Below are 22,137 nucleotides of genomic sequence, written 5' to 3' on the forward strand. Positions count from 1 at the left end.
CTCGGATCAGATTCAGTGGTGCTTCATATATCCTTTCATATCCCCCACACTCTCTTCGAGCGATCAGTCAGGCTTAAGCCGAGCATCAGATCATACAGCTAGCTCTTCAAACATACATGTTCTGAACCAATCGTCATCTCGTAACAATGTCAAGTCGCAACTCTACCGCTGTCCCGACGGCTACCACACCCCTCCTCCAACCTTCCCTTAATCGAGAGAGTGATCGTTCAGCTGGACCATCCCGTTCTACATCACCTTCTCGTTCTTCCGAGCACTTACACACTCTTATTCACCGCTCTCGCTCTAGACGTCGCGAGCGTCGTCGCAAACCCATCTCGCCATTCACACCATCCATCCATCTCATTCCTGCGATATTCGCTACGGTCCTCTTCCTCGCCATAGCCTTGATAGCGTGGGACGTAAGTTCCCTTGGGAATTGCTATCTAGCGTCATTGTGTAGAGTGTTGGGTGATAATGGGGAGAAAGGATGGTGGGATGGTCAAGGTCCTTATGCACCTTATAGAAGTATGGGGAAAGGTGGTGGACAAGTTGGGTTACCAAGAGGATGTGAGGTAGATCAAGTGACTCTGGTGAGTTGTGTCTTCGAGTATCATCACTCTCATCTCAAAATGAGTCAAAAACTCTTCCACCGAGAGATCATTGGTGGCTCAAGTCGTCATGATAAAACTGAAATGATTCGTTGGTCATGGTACAGCTCCACAGACATACAGCTAGATATCCAACCACCTCAGCAGGAAAATGCATGCTTCGCGCACTGAAGAAACTCCGAAACAGAGAAGTGAAAATACCACGACATCATCCCGAGTTGGTGTTCCTCGCAAAAGCGGATTTGGAATTGAAAGATTGGGTCTTTGATGGATTGATGGATCAAGGGAGGAAAGCGTGAGTCCAGCAGTCCAGGCGTACTTCAAAGCGCATTATATACATATAAGGAAGGAGGATACGGGTGTATAGGCGACATGCAGGAAGGCGTATCGAAGAGAATTGAGATGTTATAGTGAGCTTGCTGACAGGTATTCATAGCGCTTGGAAGTCGGGTGTGGATATCGCCAAGACGTACAAAACGTTCTTAAGTCACGCAGAAGGGGTATTTACACGTTCTTCAGGAGGCGGGAGAATCGTAGAGACTGCCGGATACTGGCTTGAGGTGAGTATCTCAGAGTGCAACTTCATACATGATTGGAAGGCTGCTAACGACTCCGCTCGCAGGGCTTCAGAGGAGACAAGTTCAAGTTGACAGACAAATCAAAACTACCACCGGCAGATCTGGTCATCCCAGAAGATGAAGTGGGTTACATTCGAGCGATAAGGATCTCATACAGCAGCAGGACAGCTGATCAGACGCTCTCGTGCCCTTCGCAGACATTCAACAACACGCTCTCTGTTCACTCTTGTCCTGCATTCGAGAGCCTCTCCCCTTCACCCGGTGAAACAGCCCAACGATCTCTCAACCCGCTGTTAGAACCTGCTTTGAGCAGACTCAACACCCTCCTGCGGCCTCAACCCCAGCTCGAGGTGGACGATCTTATCTGCCTCGCAGATATGTGTGGGTACGATAGTCAGGCGAAGGGAACCGAATGGATTGAATGGTCAAAGTGGTGTGGTATCTTCGGATCCGAGGAATGGGAGATATTGGGTTATGGCAAAGATCTCAAACGGTATTACGAGGTCGGAGAGGGTAGCGTGAGTTGGACCTCTCTTGTTCATCTTACAAGGCTTATATGAGCTGACGATTCCGCCGCGATAGACATATGGTCCAACAATGGGAGTAAGCTAGAACTAACCTTGCTTCGTGCTCATGCCCCAAGCTGATCCCTTCTTAGGCAGGATACATCAACGAGGTGATCGCTCGTCTGACCGACACGGAACCTATCGATTCGACGATCACGAACCGTACCCTAGATAGCGATGAGAGGACGTTTCCTCGTGGCGGTAAACGGTTTTTCGTCGTACGTTTCCTGATTCACTTGCTCTGCGTTGTGATGTGAAGATAGGAGTTCTCGCTGATACTGCTGTGCCGACACGTAGGATTTTGGACACGATAACGAGATTCTAGAGATCCTCGCGGCGATGGGAATCCTGAAAGTAAGTCAAGCGCCATATGTTCACGACAAAGTTCCACACATGTACTGGAGTACACCAATTAGACACTGACATCCTTACCTTATCCTTCACTTGCTCAGCAACACCGACCATTGCCACTCGACCAAGTACCCCTCAAACGAACTTTTATCCTTTCGGAGATCGTACCTTTTGGCGCACGGCTCACATTTGAGAGAATAGCTTGTGATATGGGGAATTGGGAACTTGATCCACCTACAGAAGGTGATGGTCCCGATAGAGGTAATGATGGGAGAAAGGACTATGTCAGGATCTTGATCAAGTAGGTTGCGACGTTCCTTAACTGGATCCATATCGTATGAAGCGGAGCGAAAAAGGGGAGCACGTTACTGATGTATTCGCTCGACTCCCTTTGTCGTTCGGAACCCTCAGCGATAAGGTACATCGAGTCAATCATCTAGCTTGTGAACAATCAGGTTTGGTAGAACATGGTCTGTGTGAGCTTGAGTCATATGTCGAGAGTCAACAATTCGCAACGACAGATGTGGACTGGGGGATATGCTATGATCATGACAAGTAGCCACGCGGTGTGGATTCCGGAATGACAGAGGCAGATTTACATCATTGGGTGCTATGAGTCTTGTTATTATACGATTGTAATGCATTGTCAGTGAGATGTGTACGTGACGTGCTGTACGATTATGGTCCCCAAAGTATGCAATGCTATGGATATAATTCTATGCTGTTTATAATCATGCTGGTATATCTGTCTTCCTCGTAACCCCTTCCTTACACTTAGACTTTACTCGCTCCTCTCGTCAACCGTTCCAATCGGGCCAAGCACCGGCTCGAACTTGCCAGTCGCTTGCAATGTCGTCAGTGTATCCTCTGCGACACGCAAGAAGGTCTCTGGCATTCCCGCGAGCCGTGCTGCCTTCTATCAAAGCGAAAAGATAGAAAGATGATCAGCTGTGCGTTTCTCACAAGGGGGTAAAGCAAAGTAGACTGACAATGGCATGAGAGTCATGGTTGATACCCGGACGTAGCTTGTACGAATATGAGAATGCCCCGTCCTACTCAGTTCCAGAAGAGTAATGTCAGTTCTGAATCATTGCCACCTTCAACCGACTTCAAGCAGCTACAGCACACTCACAACCTCATCAACATCCGTGCACCAAAACACAACCCCTTCTCTACCTTTCACTTCCCCCTCTTCTGCTCGTCTCCGCGTCTCGTCATTCTCATGCTTATGCCCGTCTTCATAACCCAACATCGTTCCCAGTTCGTGATAATGCGTCGCAAACAGTGTCCTACATCCGATATGTCGTAATATATGATCCAGCGTGGCGTAAGCAATAGATATCCCAGCTTGTAATGTCGTTCCTCTTCCGATTCTGTCGGGATACACAACGTTAGCCCCTGTATCTTGATACGATGCCACATGGACCAGAGGGCGTATGAACAAAGTGACGCCCTCGAATGGATTTGTGAGTAGACCAGGATCCACGTACTCGTCCATTATGACCAGACTCTTGTGCGTGGCATGTTTCAAGATTCCTGCCGTCCTGCGAAACTCGTTCGTAAGTCTAGCTTCGTCACTCGACTTCGTCATATGATCTGTGAGAAGAGACTCACTCTACCATCTCCAACATGAACGTGCTCCTATCTCTCCATAGATCGTCTCTCGCCCCTACTCTACTAAACACCCTATCTACCACCCCCATCTTTGCTCTTTCGGCAGGGACGAAACTCCCGCTCTGGGCAAGGATCGCGATCACAGCTGTTTGACGGAGCAGTGTTGATTTACCACCTTGGTTTGGACCGGTGATGATGTGTAATTGGGAGGAAGGGGTCATATGTGTCGAGTTGGGAGTGAAGAGGCGAGAAGATGAGAGGAGGGATGATTCGACAGAGGGATGACGACCGCCTTCAATGTGCAATTCCGTCCTAAAGTGAAGGATCAGCCAATACTTGTGTTGTAGGTTCGATAGCGTACACCAACACTCACGACTCATTCAATACCGGTCTGACCCAACCCATTTCCACTGCGTTCTGTGCGAAACTCATACTCAAATCCAGTTCATCCACCAGCTCAGCATTCCTCTGTATTGCCTCTGACTGCTCAACAACGAGCTCACGCAACTCGCGAGCAGCTCTTCGTTGGGCATTTGCGAGTGTTTCAGTGGTCAATTCAGTCTTGGCTCCAAGAGCTGACCACGGCTGTATGAACGAACCAATGCTCATTAGCTGGAAGGACTAACATGTCCGCACGAGGATGATTTAGGATGCTCACGCCAAAAGCGAAATAGGCGGTCTTGCCTTTCGCTCCGCCAATACTTTCCAATGATCTCGCTTTGACAACTTTATCCGCGTCGCCCCTGTTCATTTGGATGTGGTACCCATATCTTACTCCCTTCTCCAGCGTGAGAGAATCGGTGCCTGCGGAGTGGACCTATTATGTCAATCCCGCTCATACGACTTTAACATTCCAGCCGCGAGTGACTGACGGAATCGCTTTCTAAGGTCCACCTGCAGTTTCTCTCTTTGCTCTTTGAGAGCGGCAAGCTCGTTGTGCCTTTCTTGTAACGCTTCCGAAAACCTGCCACAGCGTCCTTACGTGAGCTGAACATTACTTCGAGAGTCAATGCTTCGGACTGCTCACGTGGGCAAGATCCACCACTCCGAATCCTCCTTCTCCTGCCTGATCCTAGCCGCCTTTTCCTTTTCCGTCTCCTTGACCTGTAATTCCTTGTCCGCTACCAATTCGTCTCCTGCCATCTCCCGTCCTTCTGTCTCTTCATCTGTCTCACTTTCGTACCCGGCAGAACCGTAGAGTATAGCCGTCTCATCTATCGATGATTCGATCTTCTCGGCCAGATTATGAAGTGAATCGAACGCCGCGACGAAATCTTCCAATCGTTGAACGCTTTCTGATTTCTCTTCGATAGTTTGATGCTCCAATTGTAGCTCTTCTTGTATTCTACCGAGGAGGCGTTCGACTGTTCTGATCCATCTTCCGACATCCCAGATATCTCTCCCATCCCCTCTCAGTCCTCTGAATCGTTGGACGATACGCATCACGTCTTCCATACATTTCAACATATCCCTCAACTCCCCTCTCAGCTCTTCGCGCTCCACGAAAGCCTGGACTAGAGCTAACCGAGAGTCGATCACTTGCAAAGATGTAGATGGAGCTGTAAGTGTACGTATGAGTAGTCGATGCCCTGATGCAGTGACCGTCTTCGAGATCACAGACAGCAGAGTACCCCTGGTGGAGATGGGCGATGAAGAGCGGGTGTCACCTGTGGCGAGCAGACCACCTGGTCGAAGAGCATGTCGGATCTCCAAGGCTTGAAGAGTCGCCGCGTCAATCTGCATGTACGCTGAGCTGAGTTGTCGATTCGGTTCAGCCAAGGCTGGCATCGATTCCCGTAATGCATATTGGAGATGATGACGAAGAAGGGCGATTGCTTCGCTTTCTGAACGAAGCGTGGGAGCAGTATTATCTGTCGAATAAGGCGTGTTAGACCATAGCGGAGGTGGCTGATACGGATCGGCGAAAGAGACATGAACTCCTAGCACTTGTAGGAGGGCGAAGAGGTTTGACAAGGTCGAGGTGTGTTGTCCTCGGTAATCAGATGCTTGATCCTGCCATACTTGTCTGAGAGATCGATCAAGGACGACTTCGCGCGGAGCAATCCTTGCCAACTCATCTTCCATCTGAGCCGATGTTGTATCCTTTGTGAAGAACTCTCCGGTCGAAGCGTCTGTATACGCCAACGACAAGGTCGTGGTATCCTGATCTTCTTCCTCTCCATCCCTAGGATTTTTGACTGATATCGCTAGAAGGTACCGACTTTCATCACCATTCAACCACCCCTCATCCACCATCGTACCAGGCGTGACGACCCTATACACTCTTCTCTCCTTTGGTCCCGTCGTCAACCCCGTCAACTTCTTCCCAGTATGCGCTACCGATCCTTCCGTATCGTATTCTTCGACGAGGACAACTGTGTATCCTAGATCTTGGACGAGGATTTTGAGGTATTTGTCGAGTCGAGTTACTGGAAAGCCAGCAAAGGGGAAATGACCTTCACCATATTTCTTGAAAGCGAGTTTGATGGATAGTATAGAAGAAAGTTGTCGTGCTGGTTCGAAATATGACTACAAACAGTAGGACAAATAAGTATAAGCTTCGATTCAGATTCTGATACCGTCCACGAGTCGGCCAGCTCACCTCGTAGAATTTGCCCACTCGAGTGAGAAGGATACAATCTGGGAATCGCTTCCAGTTTATGTACACCTCTTTCGCGAGTGGAGTATTCGGTATGATCCCTTCAGCGATAGCTTGTCTCAGGTCCTCTTCCTCATCTGTCGGTGTTGGTGCTGGTACTGGTGCTGCTAGACGATCGATGGCGACCAGCGGTTCATCCGACTTCAATGGCTTATCAACTGGAACGGTTGGGACCGGAGTGGAGATTCTACTTCGATTCGCTGCAGACATGTCATTCAGCGTGATAAGTTCACAACCACACACAAGCTAAATACTCACCCAAATTCCCACTCTGCTTGATCGGCTTAACACCCTCTATCCACGCATCTAGCGCTTTGACCGGCTGACCATCTTTGTCCAATTTGACCTTTGGCAGTTCTGAAAGTCGAGCTTTGGTCTTGATCGCTTTCTTCTTCACCGCTTGTCCATGAGCTACTACAGATGTCGTTATTGGTCGTCTCATAGGCAAATGACAAGTCGAGGTGGTCGTCAGACAGTAGTGATGGGTCGCTGAAAGAGCGATTGGCGCTCGTGCGTTGACGAGACGCATAGTTGGGGTTATTGGGGCATTGTCGGGTCAGAGAACAGAGGACAAAGTCTATGGACGTGGTGTCTGACCCAGAAGGAGGGCTCAGTTCAGGTTGACTGATGCTTTCAGGAGATATTTTGAGCTCAACAACAAGCTGAAGTGCACCTTTCTTAAACCTAGGACCAGACGAAGACGGGCACTAAAGGTGGAGGTCTCGACTGACGGTGTTGATCGTGACTGATACAGGTAGAAATTAAAACACGTCAGGATCACCATCGCAGCCGGTGTGCATAGAGATTGCAAGGCAGCCGTTAAATATCTTGCTGTTCTAGTGATGTCGAGCAACGTCGTCAATAATCATGCATGCTATTATCATACAGGGCCGCTTCCAGTCCACTCATCACGCTCCTCATCTGGCCTTACCAATCTCGCTCTCCCAGCCTACAGCTCTCTCGAACCCATTCCTCCCCATCCTGAAATCTGTCACAGCCTCCATCGCCTGTCTCTGAGTATTGACCACGAACGGACCGTACTGAACCACTTTTTGGTCGAGCGGTTCTCCAGCGACGAGGACGAAACGTGTTTCCTCCTCTTCCGTCGAAGATGACTCGGGTCGAGTGAGAGTGACGCCGTTCTCCCCAGGTTGACATGTCAGGACGAGAGTATGATATTTGTCGTGTATGGCGGCAGTGGCGGGGTCAGAACCAACTTGTAGCTTTCCGCTGATGACTACGAGCAGGGAGGATAAGACGGTTCAGTACTCCTCTCAGATAGGAAAAGGTCCCGTGCATACTCACTGTAGACGAAAGCAGTCCACCCTTCTGGAAGAGGTTGGAATACGCTCGCTCCGGGTTTTTGGAGCCTGAAATTGAGATACCAACAACCTCCTACGGGTCTCACAAACCCTTTGATTCCATGAGATTCACCAGAGATGACGGTGACTTCAACGCCTTCCTTGGGTCGGATTGTAGGGATTCTAAATGAGCCGTCAAGCGAGCATGATCAGCATTGATTCCCAAGTTCCGAAAGACAAAGCTCTCAGAGAAAGGGTAACACACACGTTCAACCGAGAATGTGATCTATGGATGGATTACAGTACTCACTCTTTCGCCTTTCGCTCTTGATACGTCGGATCGATAAACTTTTGGTTCTGAGGCAAGTCCACCCAGAGCTGCAGACCTGCCGCGTCTTCTGCCTTGGTCGGATCAGGATCGAAGTAGGGCATTTCGGCATGCACGATGCCTTTTCCAGCTACCATCCATTGAACGTCACCCGGTTCTAGTCTGGGTAAGTGAAGTTGGCATGTTAGCCGGTGTGATATGGGTGAAGGCACGTAGCGAGAAGATGGTCCGCAATCCAAGCGTGAGGAAGATCACCGATACAATGTGATATGTCAAGGAGAACAGAGGGCGAACTTACAAACCATGATTGCCCAAGAAGTCTTGGTGGTGAGACATGCTACACCCGCGACCAGTCGTTAGTCAAAATCGTCCTTCCGCTCAAGTCCCACCGTGCGTTACTCACCCACTCATCATATATGTGATGGTTGATTGTCCTCGATGTGGATGATCTGGAAATCCGCCAGCTTTCCCTTTCTCTAGTCGGAAATGGTCAAGCCTGCACGCAATCCCTGATCAGTATCCCTTGAACCTCCGAAGCGGAAAGCGTTGAATTACCACCTAGCAAAGCGAAATATCTCTCACTCACATCAAGAACGGAGTCAGATTTCTCAATTCTGGAGACCCGATCGACCTTCTCACTCTAGCTCCTACACCTTCTGAGACCTCATAGGCATACACGCTCTTCATAACAGCTCGTGAGGTCTCTCCAACACCGGGACCAAACCCGGCGGTAGCGGTAGCTTTAGCTTCACCCGCGGAAGTGGACATGATTTGTCGAATTTGTTTGATGGTCGTAGAGGACGTTCGGGATCTGTATCGCTTTATTGGGAATGTAGTTCTGAGTATCACGCTTTTTCTAAAGTTGATATTTCGCAATGGCGATAGTACCATTCGGTTCAACTGCTTTTGTCGAAAAGATGACTTGGGAGCGGCACAACGGGTCTATATATAGTGATGTTCTAATTCGAGCTTGATCAGCTTTCCCTTTGTCCTGCCGTATTCTGTATATCTATCCAGTACCTTCGAGAGCGCGATTTGCATCGAGGATCTTGTTCGTTGATCAGCATCATCAATCAGTCATAGAAGAGAGAGAATGATTGATGATCAAAGGGAACAAATGTCCCAAAGCGGTAATTGTGTGAACCTTTATTTGGTTCCAACTAATCCTCCTTGTAATTCCATCGGAAACGCAACACAGTAGTTTGTCACAATGCTACATTTCATGTACTAACACCTCGACTACTGATATATACAACATACTCACTGCTACGTGTCAATTCCTTGTGCGTATATGCAAGACTGACTGATCCAAACCTATGCTAAGCCGTTTCCCGTCCTCTGTCCGACCTTCTCTTTGACTCTCCGTCCCGACCCATGATGAAACAAGAACAATGAAATGGTTGAGACTAAAACTACCGACGGTGATATATCATACAACGAGTGGAGGAGATTTGTTTGTATTGTTGTTTGAGAGGTGCGATTCGTGTATGCGCGCAGCGATGATCGGAACTATGTAGTAGCTCACGCCCTGACGGTCTTCTCCCGCCCTCTGCCCCTACCCCTCCCACGCCCGGCCACCTCCACAAGCTCCTCCTCCTCCTCTTCACTCGAAGCAAGCCTCTCCGTTCGCTCATCAGACTCCTGCCTGAGCACCTTCTCCCTCCTACTTCTCCCTCGGCGCTCCGGCCCTGCTCCGACAACCACGTCATCCTCCCCACTGGCATCTGCGTCGTACGATATCATCCTCCCGTGTCTGGAGTGTGATTGACCCTTTTCATAAGAACCACTTCTTGAGTTGACTCGGGATCGCGACCTCGATTCCATCCTTGATCTTGAAGTATCTCGACCCCGCGGCCTACCCGATCGACTTCGAGACTCGTTCGTTTCCAACCACTTCTGAACCTCTTTCTGTCTCAAGCGTTCCAGATTCGCAGTCTCTCCTCCGAGCGGTAGAACAATGTCCATAGGGAGACTCCTAACCATCTGCAAAGCAGGTGAGGTCTCGTCGTCCGGCGTGACAGGTCGAGCGGAAGTGGGCATAGGAGACGGTACCATATCAGGCGTCCACTGCTTGGCAGGCGAATCCTTGGGCGGCACAGCGGTGCCAGGACGAGCATCTTCTGTGACGGTATTCGGTACGTTCGTCGCCATCACAGACGAAATGGAAAAGGGCGAGAACGAGCGAAGATAGGTCGACAAATTCCATATGGCGGAAGCGGTGGTGGTAATCGGTCGTAGAGGCAGTGGCGTTTGTCTATCAGCCTTCTTGGATGAAGCCGCGAGTGTAGCAGCAGCCTTCCCAGTGTTCGAAGAGATTGACATGCGATGAGCGAATACTGAAGACTCCGTGACAGACTGATCGTCTGTCATGAACTCAATGTGCTCGCCGCCATCTGTGAGAGGGTCAACGACCTCGGAGAACGACACGGTCGACAGAGTGGGAGTGGCTCCACCCAATTGGTTGATGTGGATTGACTCATTGTCGCTCATGATACCGACCGTGACAGCTAGCGGAGATACCTCGGCCGGGGCGGGAATCGATTGAAGACCGAGACCGACGGGTTGATTAGTCCTGGAATTCTGGGGACTGACGCTGGCTGAAGGGCTGGTGACGCTGGTGAGAGCTTTGACGATAGGTCCAACTCTGAAGCTGCTGAGGTTACTCAGGCCAGCGAGAGCAGAGCCGATCCGTCCCTTCGGGGTAGTTCCGAACATCCCACTCTCTCCTTCTTGCTCATCCAACGCATCCTGATCGGGTGGAGGTAAATTCGCCAACACCTCCTTCTTGGTGCGTGAACGACCTCTAGCCACATAGGTATTCTCGAGCGCGTCGTCCTCCGGCAGTCGCTTCACCTCGTTGAGCCAGCTGACGATATCATCCCGGCTCTTGGAGGATGCTGACGAAGCAATCAACGCAGCGACGGGACTAGGTGACTTGCGTCCGACAAACTGGGAGTGAACAGCCGGAAGCGGTGATGATTTTGTTGTCTCGAGTCGAGGAGCACTAGGTCGGAATGCGTTCAAGAGACTGGTTCTATGCGTCATCTGCGGTGGGCGAACGGTAGCGCCTCCAAACTTGTTGAGATCGGAATTTGTTATCGGTGGACCAGTCAGCAGACCCAGTCCTTCGTTCTCGCTACTTTCCGATGTTGAACAGAAGACCGATTCCGAGACAACGGGTGTATTAGCTCCAGTGGTTTTGGAGAGCTTGTTGAATCCTTTCGTGCGGGTCTGGGTGATTCCTCCAACATTTGGCGATGCCAAAGCGCTAACTGAGACTGGATTGGTCTTCCTAATGAACTGGAGGGTATCTTGTCCCTGTGTTTGACGTCGTGAGCCGGCGCGAGATACTGGAGGGGGAGCGACAGAATGTTCGGCGGGGAAAGAAAAGGCTCGACGATCTCGTCGACTATGCTGTGTTGACGATTCGCCGAGAGGGATGACTGGTAAGAGAGGTGTGATATGAGGGCGTTTGCCAGGCGAGTTGCCCGCTTTTGGAGTTGGGTTGCCAGAGTGTACTTGGGGTAGGGGCACAGAGATGAGGCCAAGAGGTAGGGGTGATGTGATATTGGCTGGCCCAGATGACGGTGTCGGTGGCACGGTGTCTTCTAATCGACACTGCTCGCTGCAGTACGGATTTCGTGGATCATGCTGTGGTGAAGGGTCAGATAGTGACGCCAATGGAAGCGGGCTTTCTGACTTACAGTCTGCTTGGAGCAGGTCAGACACCACGCGGTATCCATGTCCATGTCCATATTGCCTCTCTTCGTTTGACAAGGACTGCAGGATGTCAGCTTATTACTATCTGAAACACCGAAATATGACTCACTCACTGTCGCTGACACTTGTCGCTCGAGCAATGTGACTTTACTCAATATCTGTTGTCGTATCGACTGTTATCATTCAGCTCAAACGATAGCTCGAGACCGGCGACGGAGTTGAATGTCGTTTACGCGATAGAGCTTGACCACCTGACCAAAGATCTATGGGTGAAGGACAGTCGACTATATGACGGAAGGATTGTGAACCGAGTAGCGTAAAGGCAGAGTATTCAAGCGGTGAAAGATCGCCGTTCAAGCCGGAAGTTGAATGGGTTGTGGCGATCAGCCGTCATGAAATAGACACACGCCGATCATCAAACGGAGTAAGGTTGATGTGAAGCAAAGAGATGTATGAAGTGGATGAGGGACAAGAAAGACACTAGTCAGCGTATGCTCCTCTTCTTATTGTTAGGTTCTGATTCTGAAACGCGAGGCGCAGAGTCGCGGCGATGACGATGAGGGTGTAGGCTGAATTTAGGCGAAGGACAAAGGATGACGGATGATGACACGATAGACTCGTCAGGTTTACACACTAACACCTGACGCGGAAAAGGATAGCCTTCGTAAGACAGCCACTCCAAGCTAGAGAGAGCTCGAATATGTCTGCAAGAACGCCGCGATAGATATGGTCAAAGGTGGGAAAGGGAAGAACGCAAGCTGATGCAGAAAGGCTGATAGCCGAAAAGATATAGCAAGCGCCCCATCTTCAATCAAGACGCTTTGACACCACGGGGTCGGACACCATATAGACGGACAGCCCAAGCAACATTCAAGGAGACGAACTCACCCTAAGCACTATTACACTTCGGTCTCCGTATCTTGATGTGATGGATGATGTGGCTCCGTGGCGTTGTCAAGCTAGGGCGCGTATAATCCCTGTGACAATCAAACCGAGCAGGAGTCAGCATGGACTTGAAACGTGGATGACGGACGGTCCGTGAGCGACTAGGAACGGATTGATAGTATTCCCCGATGGTCCAGAGAACTCTCCCTTTCATCCAACCATCCAACAATACATGAAGGAACAAATGGTACAGCTGGACGCGTGCCGCCATGAAACGAGACCTGCAGGGCCAAGAGCATTGCGCAACAAGGATTGGTGGTCATAGCTAAAAATGTTGTAGGGAGGAGTTGAAATGATTGCAGAGAGAACACGTGTGGCGAACGGAGACTTGTGCCTCTGAGAAAATCAAGATACTCACTGATTGTCCAAAGTTGAAGTGTTCCGTGCTATGCTCGGTTCCACTTGGTTCTCTTTTCCGTGCAATGCGTGTCGATTCGTGGCGTGATGAGAGCTCTGCTCGTCTTGTCCGTTTATCGTCCAGCGATATGTCGTCGCCGTTGTTGGATATCGTCGCCTAGCGATATATTTGATCAAAGGAGAGAACGTGTGCGTGGGTTGGTACACAGTATAAAGATAGGGGGATGCTTTGAGAGAGAAAGATGAAGTGCGGTTGACGGAATATCGTATCAGAGTGAATATATAAGAGTCCTCACACACCCGACGATCTCCAGTAATAAATCTCGAAAGTCTTCCTTGGCGTTAAGGTTAAGCTTCGAGGGGGGAGGGGGAGGGAGGTGTATGTTTGTGTGTTGTGTATGTGTGTTTTGTTTTCCGAGCACGAGGTATGGAATGGGATCCGATTTCGAATGATGGTGTGATCCAGATCTTCGTTCGCTGGTTCTTGCCAAGCAAGCAGTATCACCACCCACAGCACTTTTGTGTTCGTTGAAAAACACAACCGCGCACAGAATAAAAGAAGGAAGTACGAAAATACTATGGAAGCACGAGTTCACAGGATCTCGGGTTTTACCGAAAAACAAACGCACCGCGAGGAACGAGGAGCAAGTAAAGGTCTCGGTCGGGAAAGAAAGTTGAGGGGAGTAAGGGTGTGGGAGTTGGAGTTGGGGGTTGGGGGGTTAACTATATCAGATCAGGTGGGTGGGAGCAGAAAGGTCCGGAGGGAGAGAACGGTAGATAATTGAAAGAGTAATTGAAGGAGATGGCGGAAGGAGAATTTAAACGAAAACGAAAGCAAAAGGTCCCGACTCTTCTACCGTGTGATGTGGTGTGGTGTGGTGTGGTGCGGGTTGTGGGAATCCTTAACGGCAGTGCGGCGAGATGTTATCCCAAAGATGAATAGAGCGAGACGAGATCAAGGCGGATGAAGTTGTAGATGGATACGTCGATGAAAGAAAGACTACGACTTTCGGACAAGGTGTGATTGCGATTGTGATTTGAGCGAGTCGTCTATCGTCGGGGATAAAGACGTTGATAGGCAAAGACCATGAGTGATTAAAGCGTTTGGGGCGAGATGTTATTGAGGCATTTTCGATAACAAGTTGATTCGCTGTCAATTGTAAGAGCAGAGTTTGTACAAGAGCGCGCGATGTGTATTATGGTATTCGTGGTCGATGGTGTGATATGTATTTATGATTCGGTGAGACACAGCAAGAAACCTGATGACGACTTGACGTGCTTGTACTGTGTACTGTGTGTACTGTGTAGCATTAGCAAGATGGAACAAAAAAAAGGCTCAGACGAACGTGATTATGACGAAAGAGGGCACTGCTAAATGAAAGGGAGCAGCTCCTTTGATCAGTCGCGTCTTGAGTAGTGAAGCACTTTGAAGACGTAGTAGCAGTAGTATAGTAGTATTCGACTACGCGGTGCAAGTTGAAAAGTAAGCATCATCATCAGATCAGATACGGTAAAATCGAATGCAGGGTAATTTGAAAAGTAAAGTGTATTGCAGCGATGCCCCCTCTTGCTCACGCCGCGCCAAAACTCGGGGCCTCGATCCTAAAAAAGCATGCATGACGTTTCTAGCGCTACATTTTCCCCCCTTCCCCCCCCTTTCCCCACACTGACACTGAGTGACCACAACCGGGGCTGGACAACGCGTTCTCGGCATATCTCGGCAACACTCAGCCAGAAGTCGGGTCGAACAAGGACGCCCATGGGGCGGGATTGGGGGGGGGGGGTTCAGTAAATCTTACCATATCAGGGAAAAACAAAAAGGTCCGCCCCGTGTTCTTCCATTCGAACAAACCCTACTACGGCTACGGCCACGGGAAGGGCATGAGCTTTGTAAACTTGACGGTATATACGCACGGTATAGACAGAGTATTCAGTGTGACTGACAGTGGGATCAATTATTATTATGTATGAATGTGGTGAAACTACAAATTGTAACCCGAACAGCGATACAGGATCCACAATACTTGGCATGACGAGATATGTGAGATGTGTAGAGGACGGAGAGCATCCACCGGTCGGATGGATTGTTTCGGGTCATGTTTATGACACCATCATTCTCATTGCCTGTTGTCTCATCACAATTCACAACGGGCGGGCGGACGGGGGGCCGAAATGATTTCATACCGAACTATCATGTGATTGAATGAAATTCCGGTTAACAGTACGTCCCCCAAATCCAAGTATACTCGTAAAGCCAAGCAGCCACAATACGCCATCCCGTCAATCAGCTGGTTGTACCAGATTTATGACTTGCATGAGTTTCTCTCCTGATGGTATGTATGTATCGCTACTGTGTGACAGATCGGACCGACGAACAGAACAAGAGTGCAAACCGTAAGATCTACATGAAAGCATCGCGGACTCGTACCTAGCTCGCTCCGTTACTCGGACTGTCAGAAGGTTTGAATCGATCAGATGTACAGTACCTCATAACCCACAGAGCTGGGCACAAACGTAAAGCAGAGCGAAGCGGTAACTGAAGGCGATCTTTTATGCAAGAAAAGGGGAAAAGCGAACGCAATTTACTTCGGTGTTCGATGTTCAATAACATCCTGCACCTGAAAATCTTGACTACAATCAACGGCAGTAGTTTATACCCTATATGCTATTTGTAACAAAGCTACGGAACGAAAGTAGGATACCGAATATGTACTGGATGGATGGACGGGATTATTAGTCAGATGTTACAGTCAGAGCTCGACGAGGGGTACAAAATGTGATAGAAGTGGGAAGCTGACTCTCAGGGATCTGTCCGGACAATCTAGTCATTCAGACGGGTCTGAATTGACTAACTGACTGACTGACTGACTGCTTGATCGACTGACTCGTCAGGCAAGGAAGACGAAAAGAAAAATCGACGGGATCGGAATGTAAACCACGATCTCACCTACCCGGGACGATCTCACCTTCTCGGAACGATCACTGCGATGCAGGTACGATACAATACAATAATGAACAGGTAAACGTACTCCATCAACGGTACAGGTTGGAATCGAACCGAACGAAATCAACAAGAACCAATCGTAAATGACTGCGACAGGAGAGGGTGAAAGTAGTGTGTACTGCAGCTTCCACATTGGAGCAAAGAGGGCGTACCTCCTTGATGACGGGATGAAGCGTCGAAGTTGGTATCATAGATCGACGGTGACGCAACGATCTGATGAGCTGGAATCTCCTTTTAGACATGATCGAACAATCGGTCGATCTGTTTGTTAGAGTGCGTGCGTGCATGCATGCAAACTTCACAAGGCGAAGAGAATCGATGGCTGCTTTTGGCCTGATGAGGTAGTACGAAGACGGTGCGAAGACGACCGCAACTTCGTTCTGACCTCATAAAAGGTACAAGAACAGTCATCGAATGTTGACGAGGTATTGCATTGACAGCGCATCATCGCTTTGACCCCAAAGAAGGCACAACAACAATAACGCATCATCTTTACCGACTGAACTTCCAGTCCCGTCATATCACTAGCCACTTCATCGATCCTGACGTGGACTACTGCGAGAACGTTCGTGTGCGCAGAGTCGGTTGCATTGACCTCTTCTTCCTGATAACCACAGGGATCTTTGGCCGGTCGAAAGATAAGACCGGTCATATTGGATGATCCGCGAATGAGATCCAAGCGTTACAAACACGCCGACGTCAAGATAATCTTTAGATGCCATCACAACCTATATACACTCGAATTTATATATACAAAACAACTACTCTACATTTGATATCTCACCATGAAATCAATCCAATCTAAGTATATGTCCAGCCGCCCAATCTCTCAGCCCAGCTTGCCAACCCGTCCGCTCCAGCGTCTCTGAGACCCGCACGCTTGGGGACGATGACACCTTCCCCGGCTTCGTCTGATCCAACCTTGTCATCGTCCGTGGCTGTCGGGGTGTGGATACCAAGACCTGGACCACCAAGTGTGGTTAGATGCGGTTGGAAGCCGTTTCGCTCAAGGGTCTCAATCAACTCCTTGAGTGTTGATTGTGGGAACTCTACAACGAACAAGGGTTAGCTACGAAATGCACAGTATTGATGTACACTACAAACTCACCATCAGGGATGAGAGTAACAGCACAGCCACCGCCTCCTGCACCGGTCAACTTGGAGGCAAGGCCAAAGGGCTCAGCAGCGGTAGCAGCCACAATCGCCTCGAGAGATGGGTGAGACACTCCAAGGTTGACAAGATGTGTGTGGTTCTCCATGATCAAAGTCTGCAGATACGATCATGTCAGCATGTGAAACGAGAGATACCGCGACACTCGACAGGCTCACCTCCAACCTTGAGACCAGCTCTTTCCTGTCCGCATGAGCCTGACCACTCAACAGAGTCTGCGCCTCATCACTGATCTCCTGGATAGCATCGAGGATAGGGTCGACCACATGAGGCTCTGCCAATCGTTTGGCCGACACACCAGCGACGAGAGATTTGGTGTTTCTCGCAACCAGCGTGTTGGTGAGGAGAAGACGGACTGACGAGAAGCTGTTTTGATATACCCAATCAGTCATGCCACCCCTTTCAATATGTCTACAATATGTACTCACCCGTGAAGGTTGTTCAAACCGCCCGATCTTCCGCCCACCGCACGAGTGTACGCGACAGCTCCACCTCTCACGGCGACAGCGTTGTCGATACCGCTAGGGTTTCCGTGCAGGACTTTCTCAGACAAGAACGCCCAACCATCGACGATGTTTGTCGCGGAAGCCGAAAGAGTGTCATCGGTAGGAGCGGAGATATGAGAATGGGCCAGCAAGAGAGCTGAAGCAACGCAGGCAGAGTAGGCAGCGGAAGAGCCAAGACCGGCTCCTATAGGCAGGTTAGATGAGGCAGTAAAAGTTACTGCCAAACTGTATTATATAACCAGTTAGCTTGATACTGAGGAGGTACATACGCGTGATATACTCACGCATTCGATTCGGATCCCGCCATCACCATGTACAGGTACAGGAACGCAATTGCTGATCCAATTCCCGTTTTGCCTACTTCCACATGTGTATTGACCAATCCCTCGATGGCTTGAAGAAGCGGGGGATCAAGTTCCTTGTCGGCGACACGTTTCTGACCTTGGCTGTGCACGGGTAGCAAGTTCCAAGGCAATTTCGAGATCTTCCATTCCAATTCCACATCGAGATCGGGCACTTCCAGTCCTACCTTCTCGTCGGATCGAGGTGAGAGAACAGCGAAACATCGTAGGTCGACACTGGTAGCGACGGCTGTCACGCCGTGCACTACAGCGTGTTCTCCGAAAAGAATGACTTTACCGGGCGCTGACACGACAATGTCTTGATCGATAGTGTTCTTCACCGGAGTGATACCGAGACCCCGCTTGACACCGCTGATAAGCTTGTCAATGGCGGTTCCTGAAGGTCGCTTGAAGCCCCTAGCTCGGTCGAGGATCCATGCTTCGGAGTCGGTCGCGTAGAGTTCGGCGGCCTTGGCGTGAGACAATGGAGAGTAAGACAGGTTGGGAGTGATGGCACCTGCTGAGAGCAAGGAGTGCTCGAGGTCGTCAATGAGATCACGGGGGTCCTCGATACCGACGCAAAGTCGGATGAGGTTCTCGGGAAGTCCTCGTTCAGCTCGAACAGCGGCGGAGATGGAAGCGTGACTAGTGAGTTACAATCAGCTGAGCTGTTGAACAGGGTGACCAGACATGTTGTACTCACGACATCAAACAGGGCATACTGATCAAACTATTGACAGCACCGAAGGAAACGCTGATACCCCACAGTCTAGTTCCTCCAACAATCCTCTCACTCAAAGCCTTGTCGTCCGTAACAAAACTCAATACTGCTCCTGCTCCGGTAGCTTGCTTCCAATGGATGTCTGCCTTGGGGTGTGACTTCAATCCCGGGTAATGGACGAGGAAGCCCAAAGAGTCGAGGTAGACCGCGACGAGTTGAGCTGTGGCCATTTGCCTGTCCATTCGGAGGGACATGGTCTTGACTCCTCTGAGAAGGAGGAAAGAGTCGAAGGGAGCGAGACCTGAACCAACCGAGTTGATGAGGAATGCGATATCCTTGCAGACGTCAGGTCGAGAAGCGGCGATGATACCAGCCATAAGGTCGTGGTGACCGGATAGGTACTTTGTACCGGAGTCGTAAACGATATCAGCACCGAGCTCGAGGGGTCTTTGGAGATAGGGCGACATCATGGTATTGTCGACAACGATGAGAGCGGCGGGAGCCGCAGCTTTGACGGCGGCAGAGATGGCAGCGAGATCCGCAATCTTGAGTAGAGGATTAGTGGGTGATTCAAGCAGGACCATCTTGACCCTAAGAGGCGAAGTATCGGTTAGCAAACAGTAGGTTGACAACAGTCAAGTATAGAAGTTCCTAGACTCACTTGTTTCCAGGCTCGAGATGAGGTAATACTGCCTCGACTTTGGTCGTATCAACATGTCTGACATCGACACCGCCGTGTGTTCCAAGATACGTCAAGAGTCGGTTGGTTCCACCGTACAAGTCGTCTCCAGCAAGTACTGTCTCTCCAGGCTTGACGAGTCGAAGAATGGTATCAAGACAGGTCATACCTGTTGAAAGAGCAAAAGTCTGTGTTGCACCGTACAGTCTAGCAAGGTGGCTCTCTGTTCGGATATCAGAGCTCCCGTCAGCTCTGTACGCGTGACAGTCGGAAGAAGACAATAGAACATACCGAGTCCGCCTCTTGTTGGGTTTCCAGATCTGGTGTAATCGTACTGCCCGTCCATACCCTTGAAGGTAGCAGTCTGGTAGATAGGTGTGGAACTGGCTCCATATTGATCCTTGTTGTCGACCGAAGCGCATAGAGTAGAGAACCGCCAGTTGACAGCTCGTGCTTTGTATTGTTCTGCATAGGTCGGTGATTTGGCAGCTGAAGAAGGTGGGAGGGATGAGACGGACGTAGCGAGGGACGTCTCCCCCGGTGAAGATGGGGTAGTCATGTTGCAAGTAGGGTTTGCTTGCAGTAGATAGCGATAGAGTCAGATGTGTATCAAGTAGAAGAAGGAGCAGAAACAGGAGAAGGATGAAGACAATCAAGGATGCCAAAGATAACCCAGCCGAGTCGAACCCAGTTGACCGTTCGGAAATAATAGCCAGGGTCGCTGATCACACCATATGGAAACACGAAAATATACTTCCGTTGGTAATCTACCTTTTATGCAGCTAATCACACGTCACAGGGTGCACTCATATAGTTAAGCGTTTTGGGTTATGCGCTGTGCTTCTTTCTATCTCTTGAACAACCCCATTACTCCCGCATTCAGCATCTACATATCTTATTGCTCTATATGACTGACTTGGAGACTGTGCCGTTGAATGAAGAACTGACGAGACTCGTGATATCCTTCAACAGCTTACTGACCCTTGTCTATACTAACAACGAGATGACTTCCCCAAAAAAGTTTGACCTTGACCACCTTGCTTCAGCTTCCCTTTCATACCAGGCCGACAACCTCAAGGGTAAGTAAAGCTCCAAGAGATAGATGCGCCGGCCGTTATCTGTGATTAAGCCTCAGGACTAATCCCCCAATCTCTCATGGGAGTGCCTTCTTCGACGAATCACAAACGACGGACACACCTGAAGGCGCCTTTAATGATCGAAATGCATCCACAGTGTGACCAAGGTTGACATACTGCTATCATGTCGGTAGAATGAGCAGTTCCATTCTTGCGGATTGGAATTTTGGGAAACGCCGTTATTGTGGCTCGTTCTGACAGTGTATCACTTTACATAAAAAGAACCACGCAAGACCGTGGTGATGTCTCAGTACTAGTGCTGACAAAGAGCATATGATGACGACTGCGACAAGGGTAGCATATGAAGCTTAATTCAATTCGAGCGTACAGAGGTAAACAAATCAGCTCATGTTGATTGATGTACAATGTTCCGCTTTTTCTTGTTCTTCTTCATCATCGTCATCAGCTGCTCTGATTGTTCTTGTCAAACAGAAATGCCAAAGATACCCAGTCAACGAGATCACAGCAGCGCCGCCTTCTACAAATTTCGTGGCGATAGAAGCGGGACATCTCTCGCTCGTTCCGCTGCACGGTCGCTCGCCCCGTCGCCTGAAGTAGCAACCTCCTCACATCGCAAGATCGATCCGTTGAGGCTTTACCGGGCAGCCAAACAGAAGAAAGAGAAACCTCGCCGGTTAGCCATTCACCAAGTGTTAGGTATACCTGTCACTCTATCGAATTGCAATGTACTCTCGGACCAGAAATTCACTATTCCCGTGCCCCCGCTCTTTGAATCGTTATACATCGAGTCGACCGTGGAGCGTGTCACATATCGGAAATTACCCAAGTCCCATCGAGTAGATCACAGGTTTCGAGAGCGGGAGACGAAGGTAGCTCATTCCGCATTCGCCTGGAATCGTGCTGTCGGTTACATCGCAGATTATATAAAGGTACGCGTTACTGCTCATCAACCCATGCGGAGCCACTCCTCCCAGTCCTCCCAAGAGTCCTGAGACGAGATGTCTTCGTCCTTGTGGCTGTGGTGGTGAGGAGGTACGAGAAGCTTGCAGAGAAAAGAAACCTAGAAAGTGACCCGACTCGAACTATACTGACATTGACTCTCGTGGTATAGACACTGGGTGGCGACTGTTTGACCTCTAGTAACGTCGAAACAGTCTTGCACAACGATCACCTTTCCAAATCAACTATAATTCTACTCCCTCGGCTTCTAGACGAGGAATTCATGAAAATTCGCTCTTCGAACGTACCAACAATCTCGTTTGGCGAGTTTCTCGATTTCTCAGAAGCGCTCAGACTCACCACGGTCAACATTTCTGCTCAGGTCGTCGAATTGGATCATCGGTTCGATCAAGCATTACACATTTACGACGAAGTGACTAGCTCAAGGGGAGATGTTCAGATGCGTAATGGGGAAGTTAGGTCGAAGAGGCGTAAACGTGGTAGGCGACCCAACGAGTGTGGGTTTAGCAGGGAGCTTGAGGATATCAACGTGAGTAACGTTGTTAGCTCAAAACGTCTGCGCAAGACTGCTTCACTAATTGCGTATTACCACTCAGGAGGAGGAGCAGTACATGAATGGACCTTAATATTG

At 49.7% G+C, this 22,137-nt stretch overlaps 6 protein-coding genes across 6 annotated transcripts; 2 read left to right on the forward strand and 4 right to left on the reverse strand.

The window, feature by feature from the left end:
* Nucleotides 1-146: 146 nt before the first annotated feature.
* CI109_106880 (uncharacterized protein) lies at nucleotides 147-2,662 on the forward strand (the record flags this gene model as incomplete). The annotated part of the gene is made up of 10 exons (XM_032002055.2): nucleotides 147-590; nucleotides 716-903; nucleotides 1,045-1,168; nucleotides 1,231-1,308; nucleotides 1,384-1,704; nucleotides 1,769-1,789; nucleotides 1,845-1,970; nucleotides 2,050-2,106; nucleotides 2,205-2,404; nucleotides 2,515-2,662. The coding sequence occupies 10 exons, from the start codon at nucleotides 147-149 to the stop codon at nucleotides 2,660-2,662; spliced, it is 1,707 nt and encodes a 568-aa protein (XP_031863612.2).
* Nucleotides 2,663-2,884: 222 nt separating this feature from the next.
* On the reverse strand, nucleotides 2,885-6,905 carry CI109_106881 (uncharacterized protein; the record flags this gene model as incomplete). Its single annotated transcript, XM_032002054.1, has 11 exons — nucleotides 2,885-3,019; nucleotides 3,093-3,155; nucleotides 3,236-3,476; nucleotides 3,594-3,647; nucleotides 3,718-4,029; nucleotides 4,091-4,302; nucleotides 4,376-4,521; nucleotides 4,590-4,681; nucleotides 4,745-6,246; nucleotides 6,320-6,576; nucleotides 6,635-6,905. 11 exons carry the CDS (start codon nucleotides 6,903-6,905, stop codon nucleotides 2,885-2,887), a joined length of 3,285 nt encoding a protein of 1,094 aa, XP_031863611.1.
* A 388-nt stretch (nucleotides 6,906-7,293) lies between these two features.
* Nucleotides 7,294-8,896, reverse strand: CI109_106882 (uncharacterized protein; the record flags this gene model as incomplete). The annotated part of the gene is made up of 6 exons (XM_032002053.2): nucleotides 7,294-7,613; nucleotides 7,682-7,860; nucleotides 7,988-8,167; nucleotides 8,304-8,342; nucleotides 8,409-8,501; nucleotides 8,592-8,896. 6 exons carry the CDS (start codon nucleotides 8,894-8,896, stop codon nucleotides 7,294-7,296), a joined length of 1,116 nt encoding a protein of 371 aa, XP_031863610.2.
* A 630-nt stretch (nucleotides 8,897-9,526) lies between these two features.
* Nucleotides 9,527-11,760, reverse strand: CI109_106883 (uncharacterized protein; the record flags this gene model as incomplete). The annotated part of the gene is made up of 2 exons (XM_032002052.1): nucleotides 9,527-11,656; nucleotides 11,710-11,760. The coding sequence occupies 2 exons, from the start codon at nucleotides 11,758-11,760 to the stop codon at nucleotides 9,527-9,529; spliced, it is 2,181 nt and encodes a 726-aa protein (XP_031863609.1).
* A 5,072-nt stretch (nucleotides 11,761-16,832) lies between these two features.
* On the reverse strand, nucleotides 16,833-20,008 carry CI109_106884 (cystathionine beta-lyase; the record flags this gene model as incomplete). Its single annotated transcript, XM_032002051.1, has 8 exons — nucleotides 16,833-17,080; nucleotides 17,140-17,299; nucleotides 17,361-17,568; nucleotides 17,631-17,933; nucleotides 17,993-18,694; nucleotides 18,753-19,361; nucleotides 19,432-19,672; nucleotides 19,741-20,008. 8 exons carry the CDS (start codon nucleotides 20,006-20,008, stop codon nucleotides 16,833-16,835), a joined length of 2,739 nt encoding a protein of 912 aa, XP_031863608.1.
* Nucleotides 20,009-21,019: 1,011 nt separating this feature from the next.
* Nucleotides 21,020-22,132, forward strand: CI109_106885 (uncharacterized protein; the record flags this gene model as incomplete). The annotated part of the gene is made up of 3 exons (XM_032002050.1): nucleotides 21,020-21,475; nucleotides 21,658-22,035; nucleotides 22,103-22,132. The coding sequence occupies 3 exons, from the start codon at nucleotides 21,020-21,022 to the stop codon at nucleotides 22,130-22,132; spliced, it is 864 nt and encodes a 287-aa protein (XP_031863607.1).
* Nucleotides 22,133-22,137: the final 5 nt, after the last annotated feature.

This window comes from Kwoniella shandongensis, chromosome 13 (assembly GCF_008629635.2).
Source record: "Kwoniella shandongensis chromosome 13, complete sequence".
Classification (NCBI taxonomy): domain Eukaryota; kingdom Fungi; phylum Basidiomycota; class Tremellomycetes; order Tremellales; family Cryptococcaceae; genus Kwoniella; species Kwoniella shandongensis.